Source organism: Sceloporus occidentalis, unplaced genomic scaffold, assembly GCF_023333645.1.
Source record: "Sceloporus occidentalis isolate IW3139 unplaced genomic scaffold, rSceOcc1.0.p SCAF_9, whole genome shotgun sequence".
Lineage (NCBI taxonomy): Eukaryota > Metazoa > Chordata > Lepidosauria > Squamata > Phrynosomatidae > Sceloporus > Sceloporus occidentalis.
The window spans coordinates 39,804,373-39,820,110 of NW_028316989.1; the positions used below are offsets into that span (position 1 = coordinate 39,804,373).

At 40.4% G+C, this 15,738-nt stretch overlaps 1 protein-coding gene and 1 long non-coding RNA gene across 4 annotated transcripts in view; one reads left to right on the forward strand and one right to left on the reverse strand.

Annotated features, from left to right (window-relative positions):
* The window catches only part of SPPL2A (signal peptide peptidase like 2A), a 39,499-nt gene extending 33,716 nt beyond the window's left edge, over positions 1-5,783 (forward strand). For all 3 annotated transcript variants that reach the window (XM_089538997.1, XM_089538995.1, XM_089538998.1), the window contains one exon: positions 1,674-5,783. In XM_089538997.1, the coding sequence (XP_089395123.1) occupies positions 1,674-1,748 (75 nt within the window). In that variant the 3' untranslated portion in view covers positions 1,749-5,783. The remainder of the gene's footprint in view (positions 1-1,673) is intronic.
* Positions 5,784-13,809: 8,026 nt separating this feature from the next.
* On the reverse strand, positions 13,810-15,458 carry LOC149307353 (uncharacterized). Its single transcript, XR_016282352.1, has 3 exons — positions 15,149-15,458; positions 14,808-14,948; positions 13,810-14,052 (listed from the first exon to the last, which is right to left on the reverse strand). It is a non-coding gene; the product is annotated as an uncharacterized LOC149307353 (long non-coding RNA).
* Between the last annotated feature and the right edge of the window lie 280 nt (positions 15,459-15,738).

Here is a 15,738-nt window from a genome sequence, read left to right on the forward strand (position 1 = left end):
CAACCTCAAAGATGCTTATTTCCATGTGGAAATTCGGGAGTCTCAGTGGTGATTCCTCTCCTTTGTGAGGGAAGGAGGATGTATCAATTTCAAGTATTTTGCCGTTTGGCCTTTCCACAGCCCCTCATGTCTTCACAAAGTATATGGCTGTGATTGCCATGAGACAGAAGGGAATTGTCATGTTCCCATATACTGACAATTGGATTTTTGTGGCGGACTCTCCTTAGAGACTGATCTGGTACCTCAGGTACTCCTTGTCTCTGCTGAATTAATTTGGTCAACAGAGAGAAATCCTGAATTAGAGGCCAGCAAAGGCTTACATCTCAGCAGATTATTTTCAAAACCTAGTTGATACCATGCTTCGGTGTCAAGGTTCCAGACATTTACAGGCCTGTAGTATACTCTGCTTCTGTACTTTTAAAAGGAGTGGTATGAATTACAGCGCATAGGAAAACACATGACTCATTAAAAACACATGCTTTGCTTGCAAAAGTAAGCAAGGCACAGGGATACTGCCGGAAACCTCACTTGTTTTCCTCCTCATCATGAATGGCAACCTAGATCATTCATGTTTCATAAGTGCAACAAACCAAAGTGAGATTTATTTTATATTATCACCCAATATTAATTTGGCTCAAATGTGTTTTTCCTTCTCTCTCTCTCTCTTTTTTTTCCCTGTGGGTTTTCTGGCAGACATATTAATAGATTGATGAAATCATTCTGAGTTCTTGTTTTTCTGTTAGTGTACAGACATTTGCCCATTGCAAGAAAAATAATGACCCATACTGACTGTTTACCTTCTGGAGAGTCATGAGCTTTTCCCCCACCAGATTTAAATCATTAGCTGCTGATTTTGTGAACTAGACAGCTTTCTCTCTTTTGTATTTTGCTTGAAGAATAAGAGGCTATTAGTATATTGGTGTAATTTATGTTATGTATAATTAACAGTAGTTTGGCAGTGCAAAAAAGTGGCATCACACTCTTCTCACTTAACACAGTTTTCCACTTAGGTTTTTCTCCATAATGTAACCTGAGTGTATATGCTTCTTTATGCATAAATCTTTATACTTCTAACCACATATGCAATCTGTCTGCTCTTTGAGTGATCGTGCTCAGTCTTAAAAGGTAGGATGGGTCCACGTTACAAACCTTTGTAATAGTTGTGATATCTTCAAATTCCATGTTTTTTCTCTCAGAACATTCTGATAAATGTTGTCTAGCAAAATAGCTGAGAATTTGCTGTTGGAGATACCTAGATTTCTCATGCAGCTGTATGCAGCTGCATTTGGTCTAACATAGATCCAGTGCAGTCTAATGCAGATCCAACACTCTAAATGATTGTTGTTGTTGTTACTGTTGTTGTGTACCTTCAAGTTGTTTCTGACTTACAGTGACCCCAAGGCAACTTTATCCTGAGACTTTCTTGGCAAGATTTGTTTAAAAGAGGTTTGCTGTTCCCTTCCCCTGAAAAATATCAATAAGAAAATCTCCAGTGTGTGTATATCCTTCTGATAGATTCCAGCTCATCACTTAGATTATATATTTAGGATATTCTTAGATATTTATTTATTTATTGAGTAACTTGTTTAACCTTACTTTAATTGTGATCTTCCCAATATCTTTCTTGGCAAACAGATTCCTGATTACTAAGAATGTGTGTCTTTTCTGTTCAGGTGATGGATCCCATGGATTTTGCTGCTAATGAAGGAACCTCTACAAGAGCCAATGAACAACGTGTCGGACAATAACATGATATCTAAAATAATGTGTTATGATTTTCTACTCAAATAATAGAGACTGGTCTAAATTTTTAAACTGGAAAATTTCTTACAGTTTATTATGAGAAGAATTGCCTTTTTTTTACACTTGCACATATATTTTTGTGAAACGTTTACGGTTGATGCATATCAGAACGATTAAAATTCTTATTTTTAAAGTGCCAAACCATATTCAATAAATCTGTGCCTTGCTTTACCTCAGAAGGGTTTTGTCTATGGGATGGATAGTATTTTAAAATATTGTCCAGCTTTTTGTGTATGAGACTGAGTTGTTTAGATGAAGCATGGGATAAATTAGAAATATATTGCACAGATTCTTTGGCTAGCAGTAAATGCAGAATTATGCTTTTGTTGCACCATATATAACCAGGCAAATCTAATTCAGCAGCGATCTCACAATGGGAGTCAGGAGTGGATTAATCTGAGATCATTTCATAATGGTAGCCTAGCCCAAGGCTGTAGATGAATAGTTGTACCAGATCTACCACAATTGCCTTTTTGAGCCAGTTAATACTTTTTCAAGTTAGTTTATTTTCTCTCCCTAGTTACATGAGCAGTTTTAAAATAACAAAGAGTATATAAGAACCAAGAAAACATGTTTTTCTTTCCTCTTAAACACAAATGAGTGTTCAGGAATTTTTTTTTCCATTCAGGGCCTAACTATGTATGTTAATTGCCTCACTTGCATCAGTGTTGAGGAATTAAAAAATAATAATCCTAGGTGTGAAGGAGTGGAAAGTGTAGTTTCAATGGAAATTTAAGGCCATGTCCCTACAATGGATGCTGCTGCAACATAATATAGTGTGCAGTTGGGTCTTAGCAGAAATGCAGTTTGGTTCCCAATAGCAGTTGCTTGTAAAGGGTTATCTTGCCACAATTTTTAATTGCCTAATATAAATGGTATCCTTTGCATTGCAGATTGCATTCCATGGAATTTATTCCTATGGAGATTTAGGATATGCCCCTTTTATATCTGTTTTTGCTCCTATTTTGCATTTGGGAATGTATTAAAATGTCACTTTGAATTTGAAAGGATTTCATAGATTTCTGTCTGTGATAACATTTTCATCATCTTTCCTTTGGAAAGAATAATGAAGAAAAAGCTCAGTCTGAGCAGCAGCATTTTAACACCAAAGATACTTGGAATAATCTGGAAACCACTGCCTTAGAACTGGTTTAGAAAACTGTCAAGATAACAGGAAATTTATGTTCCTCTTTCTTGAAATGAAGGAGGAAATCAGAAGCTTCCGATTTTAAACCAACTGTAGTTTCCCATGTTGTTCAAACCTCAGTGTATTTAAACTTTGATTAATAAAATAAGACAAGATGTGAAGCATGATTTTATTCTGGCATGTTTCACCATTGTTTAACCCAATGGTCCCCAAACTGTACCCTTTAAGAGATTTTGGACTTCAGCTCCCAGGAGCCTCAGCCATGTTGGCCAATAGTCTGGTATTCTTGGAGCTGAAGTTCAAAATCCCTTAAAAAGCACAGTTTGAGGACCATTGGTTTAAGCTTAGGTACTTAATAATATAATTTATTTGTATTCCACCTTTTCCCTAGGGAATCAAGGCGGATTACAATATAATAAGTTTGGATATCATGGAAAACTTATTTGAAATTGGAGTTAAAAGTATCTACCAAGCTGTGAAAGAAGAGAGGAGGCCAAAGCTCATTCTAATCCATTCACATAGCACAAATTTATGGTTTCATTTGAACCATGCCTTGTTCTAGAAAGTATTTTAACTGCACTCTCTATACCATTAAAAATCACTTGTTATTTAGAAATCCCCTTTCCTGTATGCAAACACAATCCAAATGCTTTTGCATATGTTGTGAGAGTAAGGGAAAGGTCTAAAGAGCAGTGGCTGCTCTGTACATGTGGATCCCACACTGGGTAAAAAGTTTGATTGTTTAGGCTTCCTAAATCTTTCCAGGAGTCCATACACATAGAACAGGCTTCCCTCCTTAGACTTCCCCCTTACTCAGTTTGTGGACAGTGAGAGTGAAGGCACTATTGAAGTGTCACATAATTCCTTGAGATAATAGAGTACATTATTAGCATTGTTCTTCAAATCCTTTCCTTGATGAGTACATGAGACAGCACCAATTTTGTATTGAAGAGAAGACTATAGTTGGAAAGTGTACATCTACAATTGCTTTTAACTGCAGGCACAATCTTCCAAAACTTCTTGTATAACCTCCATTTAAATGAATGGAAGCTTCACAGAACTACTATGTAATATTTTTCTTTCACTGAGGCACATCATGTAGAATGATGTCCTTATCAAAGGACTCCCCACATCCACACACTGGGGCAGATCAACAAAGTGCTAGATGATATGGGAGATGCATTTGAAATAGCCAAGGCCGCGGAACAGTTTTTAGATAGGTGATTAATAATAATAATAATAATAATAATAAAATTTATTTATGTTTCCCCGCCTCTCCCGGTGGATCGGAGCGGGGTTACAGACTAAAAAAGCACAAAGTGTTTACATAAAAATTCAATTAAAAGCAGCTAAAAACAATAAAATATACAACATCATACCGTAACAATAGCATCAACAAACAAGGAAGGGATCATACACAGGCAGGGAAAGTCATTCATATCAGGGGGAGTATTCATATCATGTGGGGTATGCTCGGCTAAAAAGCTCGGTTTTAATCGCTTTTCTGCATGTCTCTAGTGAGGTTGCCGAGCAAATCTCATCAGGGAGACTGTTCCAAAGTCTTGGAGCTGATGTTGAAAATGCTCTTTGCGAAGTAGCAACATACTTAGAGGTTGCTATCTCCAATAGGTTCTTACCCAATGTTCTAAGAGTGCGGGGCAGGTTATATAGGGAGATGCGGTCTCGTAAGTAACTCGGGCCCAAGCCATGTAGATTAACCAACAAGGTTTACAACCCTGAGAAATCTGAAGTGATAGCCATCAAATGGTCTCATCTCATACTCTAGTAAGAACCATATAGGTTGTTCTGTAGTCAGGATTAACTAATTAAAACACCAGCAGATTTCAGGTATGGTTTTGACTGTGTTTTTTAAAATAATGAACCTGAACAATGCGGTTATGTTGTGGCTTTGGGGAAAAAGGCTCTTAAACTGCTTTTGATGGGTGGGGGGGGGGAGCTAAAATTCTGTTTCCTTGGAGACATTGCAATGAAAATGAATAGGTATTTTCTTAACCTGCCTTGAGAAATTGGGAATATAACAGTCTCTTTTTTACATTACAGTTTTGATATTTAAACACCTTAAGCTTTCAGTCTGATTTGTAGACGAATTTAATTGTAAATTGATCAACTTTACCAGCTCTTATTTTGCAAGGGATATATTAATCATTTGGCAGTGCGCTTGTCAAATAAGCATTGTTTGAAACATCTGTGACCAAGAACCAGTGGTGTACTTTGCTATCTACTAGTAGCAGAATCAGAATTTTCTTCTCGTTCAGCTTCTGGTGCAGCCCTTTTTGGTGCCACAGACAGGTCCAGAAGGTTTGCCAGCTTCCCAGAACAGTTTTTAATGCCAGCAAGGAAGGGCTGCAGGATGGAGAGGGTGCTGATTCTGTTGAAAGCAGTAGGAGCTAGCAGAAGTAAACCATTGGCTCCTAGCCTCTATGGGTCAAATTATGGCAAACATCCAGGGATTGTCATGTGCTGTAGCTGATTTTGTAATGTTAAATTAACAGTATATACATGGATTATTTTGAAAAGTTAAAAGAGTTGAATAGTTTTGCAGTTGGCTACTGAATAGCATTTTATTAACATAGCTGAGTAGAACTGACATGGATAACTTTTACTAGAAGCATCAAATGTTTTACAAATCCAGTTGGCCTTCTCCACCTTACAAGCCTTAATAAAACTGATCATAATGTGCCATTATGGCAGTGATTCCGATAACTACCTTGTTTTCCATTTTACCTCTGAAACATTGTACATTTGTTTTCTAAGACTGTTATAATTTAGAACAATATTTGGTATTTAATAAACTGTTTAATAATAATTGAAATATTATTTTGTTTTTCTTCCTTCTCTGATATGAATGTTAAAGTCTAGTTTGCATGAAGTAGCCTTTCCCAACCTGGTACCCTCCAGATTTGCTGGCCTCCAATTCCCATTGTGATAGCTCAGCATAGCTCTTTCTGGGGGAAGACTGAGATTGTAGAGAACTCGCTTTTTAGACTGTAACTGAAAATTCATTTAAGGAAGGGGTAAGTAATGAGTTGCCCACCTTATGTTGGTACACCTCAGCTCTCAACATCCCTCACTATTGTCTCTGTTAAAGCTGATGGGGCTTGCAGGTTGGCCATCTGACCTTTCTGTTTATCATCTTTTAAAACATTTCATCTACTTCAGGCTGTGAATCTTCTGTTTTTCATGTCATTTTAAATACTTGTGTAGAAAAGTGTGGTAAAAATAACAGAAGTGAAGAGAAGATTACGTGCTAAAACTACAAATAGCCTCATACATATTACGTAACCTGGATTTTGCAGTGGCACAATCCAGTGGCATAGTCTGTGCCATAATTTGAATGCCTTCTTCAAACAAACAAACAGTTCCATAAGGCAAAATGAATGTAGAAGCATTTGACTTGGAATAATGTGTTTTGTCTCTAACCAGTACTTTAAACATTCCACTGTGGAACAACTCAAAGTGGACAAACAACAAATTGGTTTCAATTACCTTGTTATTACGTGTTTGAATAAGTGAAGATTCTATGCACACATTAGCTTAATGCGTGAACTGCTCACTCCCCTTTTCAAGGTAAGCTTATTTTGTTAGCCAAAAAGTATACAAAAAAACAAAGAAAAATAAGTGGGGGCAGCCTAACTTCCTTGGGTAAAGGAATGCTGCTACAGAGAGAGCCCTGTTATGTGTACACACCAACCTAATTTCGTGAGGTTTTAAGGCATGCAACACAGTGTCTGCTTTGTAAAATCTTAATTACATTTTAATCTACTAAAATATGCTGCTTTTCTCTCGATATGGGACCCAAACCACATATCCAAAGTGGATATATCAGGTGTGCTCAAATGCAATCAGTTTTAAATATGGCACTTCTGCCATGCAGGATAAATGCTGAAGTCTCTTTCGAAATATTCATCTGTTTTAACATCATCTGTGCGAAAAGAAAAGGAAAAAAACCCCTTTCCTCTAATTTTTAATAGGAAATGCTTGAACTTCTGTCCAGATCACCCCTTGTCCCTGTAATGTGTTTATTTTAGAAGCTCTTAACAGTCTGCAGTAGTTTTATTGCGGTGAGATCAGGTTATGACCGGTTTGGCAAGATATCAGCCCACAAGATAAGAGGTAGCCTGGGGTAATTTGCTTGAGATCAAGCTGATAATGCCTATCAGATTCACAGGAATAGAGCAGTATATATTATTGTGTGAAATTATGCACTCCAATCAACCTGGTTTTGTTTGTTTTTAAATTTTCTGCCTTCAGGGAATCCTTTCTCCATTGATTTTTCAGATGAGGAAATTTTGTGCCTCCGCCGCAGATACCATTTTCCCCTGGAGTCTCTTGCAGTGCATATTTTTATGGGTTTAAAGTGCATTTTTTTCAGTCCTTAATGACCACAGTTTTGCGAATCTCTCAGTCTTTTCTCAAGGGATTCTAAAAATGCTACCTAGATAGTTGATGTACAGTTACTGTATAGTGCCCTGTGTGCCTTCAAGTCACCTGTCCACTTACGGTGAACCCATGAATTTCATAGGGTTTCCATAGGCAAGGCAGAGGTGGTTTTGTCAGTTTCTTCCTCTAAAATATAGCCTACAGCCTGTGGTATTCATTGGTGATATCCCATCCAAGAAATAACTAGGGCTGACCATACTTAGTTTCCAAGATCAAATGGAATCTGATGCCTTTAGGCCGGGGTATTTAGGCCCTAAGTTGACAATCTGTTCTACTCTCGATTTGAAGAGTTCCAAACATTCCTGTTTGAAGATATCCTTCATCTGAAGTATTGCCAATCCAGGTTTGGCTCAAAGAAAAGGAATAGTAAGAAGGGAGAGAAGTGGCTTTGAAACTACCGAGACTGAATCCACACCAGCAAAATATTCTAGATCCACTGCGCAACCACACCTGCAGCCAAAACAAACAGACAAAAACAAAGAGCATGAAAAATGCTCCCAAACAGTCAATCGCTGCTTCTGGATGTCTTTGGCAAGAGTCAGCCTTCCCTCCAAAATCACAACTGACAATACTAGCGGGTAATCCTCCAGTCACTTCCAGTTGTGATTTTCAGCCAATTTTGGGACCACAATTTCTGCAATTGCCCACCCGGTCTAAACACTTAAAAAACAAACAGATAAAGCTTTTATAAAATCAATTAACATCAATTAAAAATGCATAATGTCAGGGGAAATTAAGAAGAAATTACAATATATGACACATTAGAGTATATAACAAAACTGTTTTTGAATGTCCAAATAAACTGGGTAGATGGCTTTCATACTGGTTAAGAAAAGAAAAAGCGAAAAACATGATAACCAGTTTAAAAGTGGGAGTTAGGAAGATAATGAAAGTCGAAGAAATTCAAACATTATTCTGTTATATACAAAAATGTGAATTATATCAGAGGAGCAGAAAAGTGAAATGAATAGAGAAAGTCCATTACAGGAAGTTAAAGAAACAAGAAAGAAAATAAAAATTGGGAAGACACTGGGTCCAGGTGTTTTAACAGCGCTTTATTATAAAACCTTATCTGAAGAATTAATAATAGAATCATAAAACCATAGAGTTGGAAGAGACCTCAAGGGCCATTCAGTCCAAGCCCTTTCTGCCATGCAGGAACTCTCAGTCAAAGCATCCCCGATAGATGGCCATCCAGCCTCTGTTTAAAGAAGGAGATTCCATCGCACTTCGAGGGAATGTGACCGAGGCACTGCCAGACTAAAAAGGTATGTTTTGGGAGAAAAATACATGAATTGGCTACACATGCAGTGAGATTAATGTTGAGATACACAGTTCAGTAGGTTTACTGCCCAAGTTATGTATCCAGGGAACTGCAGATTTAGGAATTTATGGACCTTGTGAAGAGGAAGCTGCGCAGAAATATTTAGAAAACAAACAATCTGCGGGTAAGGACAGTTTGACCCAGCTTGTGTTATATCCACAATTTGGTGTAAATGTTAATCTGCAAAGACACGATGTAAAAAAGGGAGGAGATGAATTGGTGGAACTTTATGGTGTGTTTACAAAAGTAATGTGCCAAGTTGACAGTCGGTATGACGAGTGCAAGTAAAATATTGCTTTGGTGTGAAACTTGAGGTGGTTATGCGGACATTTCGTGCAAATGAACTGAAGAAAATAGGGAAGATGTAGGGAAATCTCTATGCTGTACATTCAGTGATTTTAAAACTTTCTACCTAAAGAAAATCCTTTCCGCATGGACTCCATGAATACCTACTACAAGAATGAAGTGTGTTGCAAAAGACTCTAAAGCCTTTTCTGCGGTGCCCATTTAATTGAAGTGTGGCACTGGCCAGACCTATGTATTCCTGGATGGGTTGGACTGGATGGCCCTTGTATTTTCTGACTTCCAACTCTGTTATTCTATGGTTTGAACTATGTGACTTACAACGGGCTGGTGGATTAAGATCTTCGATGTCCAAGTAAACTGTAGCAGGTCAGCAAAGGTTGCTGACTCAATAGTTTCATAACAGAAATTCTTTTCATTGTCCTGCACCAGCCACCTGAAATCAACAAAGTCTGGAAGCAGAACCACATGTGAAAGGATTTGTGTGCCATGTTTCAGTTCTGGTACCAAAAGCAGATTCCTGAGCAGAGCATAGGCAATTTGTTTTAAAATTCTGGATGATATGGGTTATCTAGGTGTATTTCAACCTTGCTTCAGGCCTGGCTATGGGATGGAAACAGTTTTGGTCTCCTTGACGGATGACTTATGCTGGGAATAGTTTTGCTGGCTTTCCGTCGAAGAGGGGAGTGAACGTTGTTTGAGGAACTGACTGTAAGGTTTTTAATAGTGTGCTGTTTTACTGACTGTATCTTTTGCCTTTTTTTTAGCAAATGTTTTGGACCCTCTTAGTGGGTTTCCACAGGAAAGTAAAATTTCCGCATCAATGAAACCATCACACCACTCTTGTCTCTCTAAATGGTTATTTAGGGTCCGAAACACACTGCAGAAATATCCCAGTTTGATACCGCTTTAACTGTCCCCTCCCTCAGTGCTAGGGAATTGTAGTGTTTGTGAGAGAGGGCTAGTACAAACATAAACTACACTTCCCAGTGTTCCCTAACACTGAACCAGGGCCATTAAAGACTAGAGAATGCTGGGAGTTGTAGTGTTTGTGAGACCTTAACCCTTCTCTGTCAGGGATAGCTCTGGGTGCCACCATAAACTACAATTCCCAGCATTCCCTAGTTTTGAACCAGGGCAGTTAAAGGCTAAGGAGTGCTGGGAGTTGTAGTGTTTTTGAGGCATTGAGCCATCTCTGTCAGAGATAGTGCTGGTGCCACCATAAACTACAGTTCCCAGGGTTTCCTAGCACTGAGCCAGGGCAGTCCAAGCAGTCTCAAAGTGTTTTATTTCTTCTATGTGGTCAGATTTGGGGCATGTCATGTGAGCCAGGAATTGCTCAGGATGCTAGGTGTGTTTGTGCAAAGCTTAAGGAACTACCTGACATGGGCTGTCTACTCACCTGCCCCGCTCAACAGCTGGAGCAAATCCAGAGCTTATCTTAAAACTGCAACATCGGCTTATAAGACTGTTGGACAGGTTTACAAGCTTTGCTAGAAATGGGAATTTACTTTTCTTTGGGCTTTGAATTCGTATGAATATTGATCCCAGTCCCCTTTCCACAGCAGTGTGCATGTGAGCAACTGTAAGTATTTCTGGACAGATCCAAGTATGCAAACTGATCGTGGTGTATGGCAGAGATAAATTATAGAATCATAGTGTTGGAAGAGACCCCGAGAGCCATCCAGTCCAACCCCAATCTGCCATGCAGGAACTCACAATCAAAGCACCCCTGTGACAGATGGCCATCCTGCCTCTGTTTAAAGACCTCCAAAGATGGCAGCTCCACCACTTTTCGAAGGAATGTGCTCCACTGTAAAACAGCCCTTACTGTCAGGAAGATGCTCCTAATGTTTAAGTGGAATCTCTTTTCTGGGGCAGCAAAATCCTTCTCACCCAATTCTGGTGATATGGGGATGAGGTTAAGAAAAGAGAAAGAGATGGAGACCAGCCTCTTGGAGAAAACGTTCTTGTCAATTGTCAAGCAGACTTTGACTTGTGATGACTTTACGAATGGGAGACCTCCAAGTAACTCTGTTCTCTGCTCAAGTCTTACAGACTCAGAGACCCTTGACTGAGTTACAGCTATAGAGTGCAGAGGTTTCTGGCTGGATTTGGCCTCCGATTCACCCCCTTGCATCAAGATCTCTGGAGAGATGGAAGATCCAGTTCCCAGGCCTCTATGGATCCAGTGTCTGCCTATCAGTGTGCAGATCCACACAGCTCTTTAAATAATCCAGGGATCTCAGACAGGGCAGCAGGTCATCTGTTGTGCTCCAAAGGCATCAGCAGTTTCTCTTCCAGTCCGCATGACCTCTCCAAAACTGACCCCCTTCACTTGCCTCTCCCGCCTCCACCCCACCTTGTCATTCCACATCAGCAGTGACAAGGTTGGCCATGCAAACACCTCTGCCTTGCCGTGTGGAATTATGATTGGAAGACCTGCATTCGCCAAAAGATGGGCACCACCGATGCCGTATAAAGAGACAGAACAGGAGATGCCCTCTGATTTGTAGAGCTTGCACACGGTGAAAGAAGAGGATGCGACAAGACAGCTGTGAAGATCAACGGTACCTTTTGGAGATGGAAACGATAAGAAAACAGTGGGCTTATATGCTTCCGGCTCTTCCACTTTTTGGCTGTTATCTCTGAAGTGGAGGTAGATGTAAATGAATGTATGTGTGGTAAAAGGGTGGTTTTCACACCTACATTCTTTGGTGTCACCTTCCTGCAATCTCAATTGGACATGGAACCAAGCTTGTCATTTGACATGCCACACAATATAGCACTGGTTTATCCAGTAAAATGTTTGTTCCCCAAACCAAATACTTTCTATACTTAATATAGACAGCCCTCCATATCCACAGATTCTTGACCCATGGATTCAGCTATCCAAGGCTTGAAAATATTTCAAAAATATATAAATTCCAAAAAGAAGACCTTGAGTTTGCCATTTTATATGAGGGACACCATTTTACTACACCTTTGTATTAAATGGGACTTGAACCTCCACAGATTTTGGTATCCACAAAAGGTCCTGGAACCAAACCCCAGCAGATACCAAGGATCATTGTATTTTAGTGACATCTCACACTACCCAATTATACTTTCATAGTTCCCTGTAACTGCTACAACAGCATCCTTGGATTTATAGTTCAGAGTTGTAGTTAGAATTCTCTCCAAACTACAAATCCCAGGATTTCACAGGATGCAGCAAGGGGATCATCCTGAAAGGTCCTTAAGTCTCTAGTAGCTCTTTTGGGACTGGGCAAAGAAAAGGCAACAAAACTGAAGCTTTTCACACCCTGCCTCTTACACACACCACTCTAAAATGTCTTCTTTGTCCCCTTCAAGCATTTGAAATTTATGTACGTATTGTCCAATTGTCCATGTCCTTTCAAACTAATGTTTGCTGAAATAACTCAACAACAGTCTACTTCCTTAAAAGCTAAAGCAGAGATTCTCAAGGTGCAACTTTCTGTGGCTGTTCACAGGATACATATATAAAAATGTTTTTAAAACAGGTTCAATAGTAGGTTTTTAAACAGAGGCTGGATGGCCAATTGTCAGGAGTGCTTTGAGTGTGAATTCCTGCATGCCAGAGGGTTGGACTGGATGGCCCCTGTGATCTCTTCCAACTCTATGAAATATTTGGATTGGAATCCTTTTATTCTACATAAAACACAGCACAACACCCGCTCACCTACTTCAAGGTTAAGCCTTCCTTAGGGATTTCAATGAGATATCTCACTTACATTAAGGAAGTTCTTGTCAGTCCTGACTCATTTCTAAGGACCGTCATTTCCAGTTCCTGCTAGCTGGAGATTCATTTTAATACAGTTTTACCTTTTCTCCAGATTAGGAAAAAGTAGTTATTCAGGGAGATGCCATTTGGGCCTCTATATCTCCTGGACCAAGCATCTGCTAGCCTGAATACAAGGGCAGGGATTCTAAGGAGAAAAGATCTCAAGGTGCAGATCCTCTGGACACTTAAGGCAACAAGTATCAGCCTCGGAGGAATAATTCTGGGCCTTGGCACAAACCCTAAAGAAAAACCAGTGCAAAACTGACCTGAGGTTGGCGTCCTTAGGCGTTTGCTGTGTCCCCCATGAAGCACCAAAGGGCAGCCCCAAGGGACCACCTGTTTAGTGACCTTCACATTCAAGGGAAAGGAAGGAGTTTCTGTGGTCTATAAATACTGTAAGCTCCATGTGATCCGAAAGGCACATTCCGTTTGGCACTGACTGACGGCATGGAGAATTAAAACTTCAGGTCTCTGTGGGAGACTGGGATCTCTTGCACTTCCCAAGCCGGGGCTTACTGGAAGTCTGCCCAAAGCCTCACTTAAAACAAACATATTATCTTTAACAACTTCTCCCTCCATTTCTATATCTAATAGCATCTTATACATTTTTGCAATGGTGCAATTATTATCCAGATCTGATTTTAGAAATTTAAAGCCCTCTAATTCTGATTCGTTCTAAGAATTGTCTATGCAGATACCAGGCACGGTTCAGTCCTTGTTCTGCTAGTCTCCTTGCCATAACCAATAGGGAAACCTGGACCATATGCATTAATTGCATATTTGCAGAGCATGTGTGAATTGCAAAAGGTGATAATGCTATTGCTAAAGGTCACTGAATTTAATCCAATAACTTGGGGATTCTGGCATACAGTAGACCTGCTTCCTGCATGATGTTTTTCCCACAAAAAGATAATGACAGAATAAGGAAAAACAACAGAACAACTAGATGGACACTTTTGACATGTTTATTTTTCTACGAAGTGCACAGACAAGGGACTTTCCAAGTGCACTGGTGCAGTCATCTATGTGCTTACAGCAATATAAACACACAACACTTGAGGAGTCACAAGATACATGTTTTCCAACACAGAGATTCTCTCTAGGCCAGGAAACCATCATATGAGAAGTAATCCTTGGAGCCTGTCCTGAAAATGTCCCTTTTAGCTTTAGTGGGGTGGGGTAGCGGGAAGATTGTCTTGCTACTGCTGCCTGGAAAGGAAAGGAGAGAAACTCTTCAAATGGAAGGCTAGTTAAGCAAAACATCCATTTTGTGCATTATAAAGGGGGATTAGAAACATCCATTGATGGAAAAAAATCCATCAGTAGTTAGGGGTAATTGATGAACATGTTGAATAACACTGGGCCCAGGACATAACCCTGTGACACCTCAGTGGTCACTTTGGAGGCTGTCCGTAATGGCGGCAAAACCATGTGCATGTCATACTGAGAAGGGAGCAACCTTGTTTTCTGGTGCTCCAGAGATTGCAACATGAAGCAATGGATACAAGCTCCAGGAAAAGGGATTCCACCTCAACATTAGGAGGAACTTCCTGAGAGTAAGGGCTGTTTGACAGTGGAACACACTCCCTCAGAGTCTCCTTCTTTGGAGGTCTTTAAGCAGAGGCTGGATGGCCATCTGTCATTGGGGATGCTTTGATTGAGAGTTCCTGCATGGCAGAATGGGGTTGGACTGGATGGCCCTTGGGGTCTCTTCCAACTCTACCATTCTATAAATGTCTCATCCACAGGGCCTCCATGAGTCAAAACTGATTAAAGGGCAGTTAACAACAAAAATAATTTAACACCCCAATTTCTCACCTGAAGTATAAAAAAACAATATGGATACTGTTTTACCACAAGTTTAGATGTCTGTACACAGACAAGGCCCTAAAGACGACGCACGTGAATTGTTACTGGAATAGGAACTGCCTCACAGCTAAGGGATGCTTCATTAAAAACCTTACACTTGAATGAATGTGTCCATTCATTCAAATCTGATCCTGGGTTTTAGATGGTCCCAGTTTCTGCTCCTGGTTGTCTGGCCACACCGTGATGTCCTTTATGGCGAACACGGCTGTTGCCTTCTCCTCTTCATTTCTGGTATCCTGCCAAGAACGAAACAAAACACTACTAAGGATAGCATCATACTAGTAGGCACTGGGCGGACCGTGGGCCCAGTCCTCTTCCCCCACCCATGGCTTCCCTTTCCTCCAATGAAGGGACCCCTCAGGACTAGCAAAGCCCCTCAGAGAGAGTAGGCTTTGCTTGCAATAGAGCCCGGGGCCATTGAGGAGGAAGCACATGCCTCAGGACAACTTGGGGTGGCCTCAGCGTCCACAGGAGCCTAGGGCAAAGCTGGATCCAGGTCGGCGGCTGTAGCGAGATTAGAATCTGGAGTGGGATTAGAATCCGGAGCAGGATTAGCATCTGGATCCAGATCGGCGGCTGCAGCAAGATTAGAATCTGGAGCGGGATTCGCATCTGGATCCTGATTGGTGGCTGCATGTGGAACAGGAAAAATGTAGAGCCAGGAAGCACTTGTAAGCAGTCAGAAGGATCATCATTGCATGTGTCCGGGAAAGCAGCCAAAGGCTGATAAGGCAGCTAGTTCCCAAACAAACAACCCTCTCCCAGCACAGCAAAGTCAGTCCTAGAGAGATGCAGTAGCTTTACCAAAAGGGATTACCAAGAGAATTGTCAGACAGTCCGAGGTTCAGGGCAACAGATAGGCAGGTCGATGAAGCAGTCCAAGGTCAAGGTTTCCAGGTAGTCAAGACAAGAAGCCAAGGAGCCAGAGACAGAGTCTTTCCTCTAAAAGAGTCAGATATCCACTGGCAAAGAACCACACATGCTCCAGGTGCTTAAGAAGGCAAGGAGCTGGCCTTCAGCTGTGTC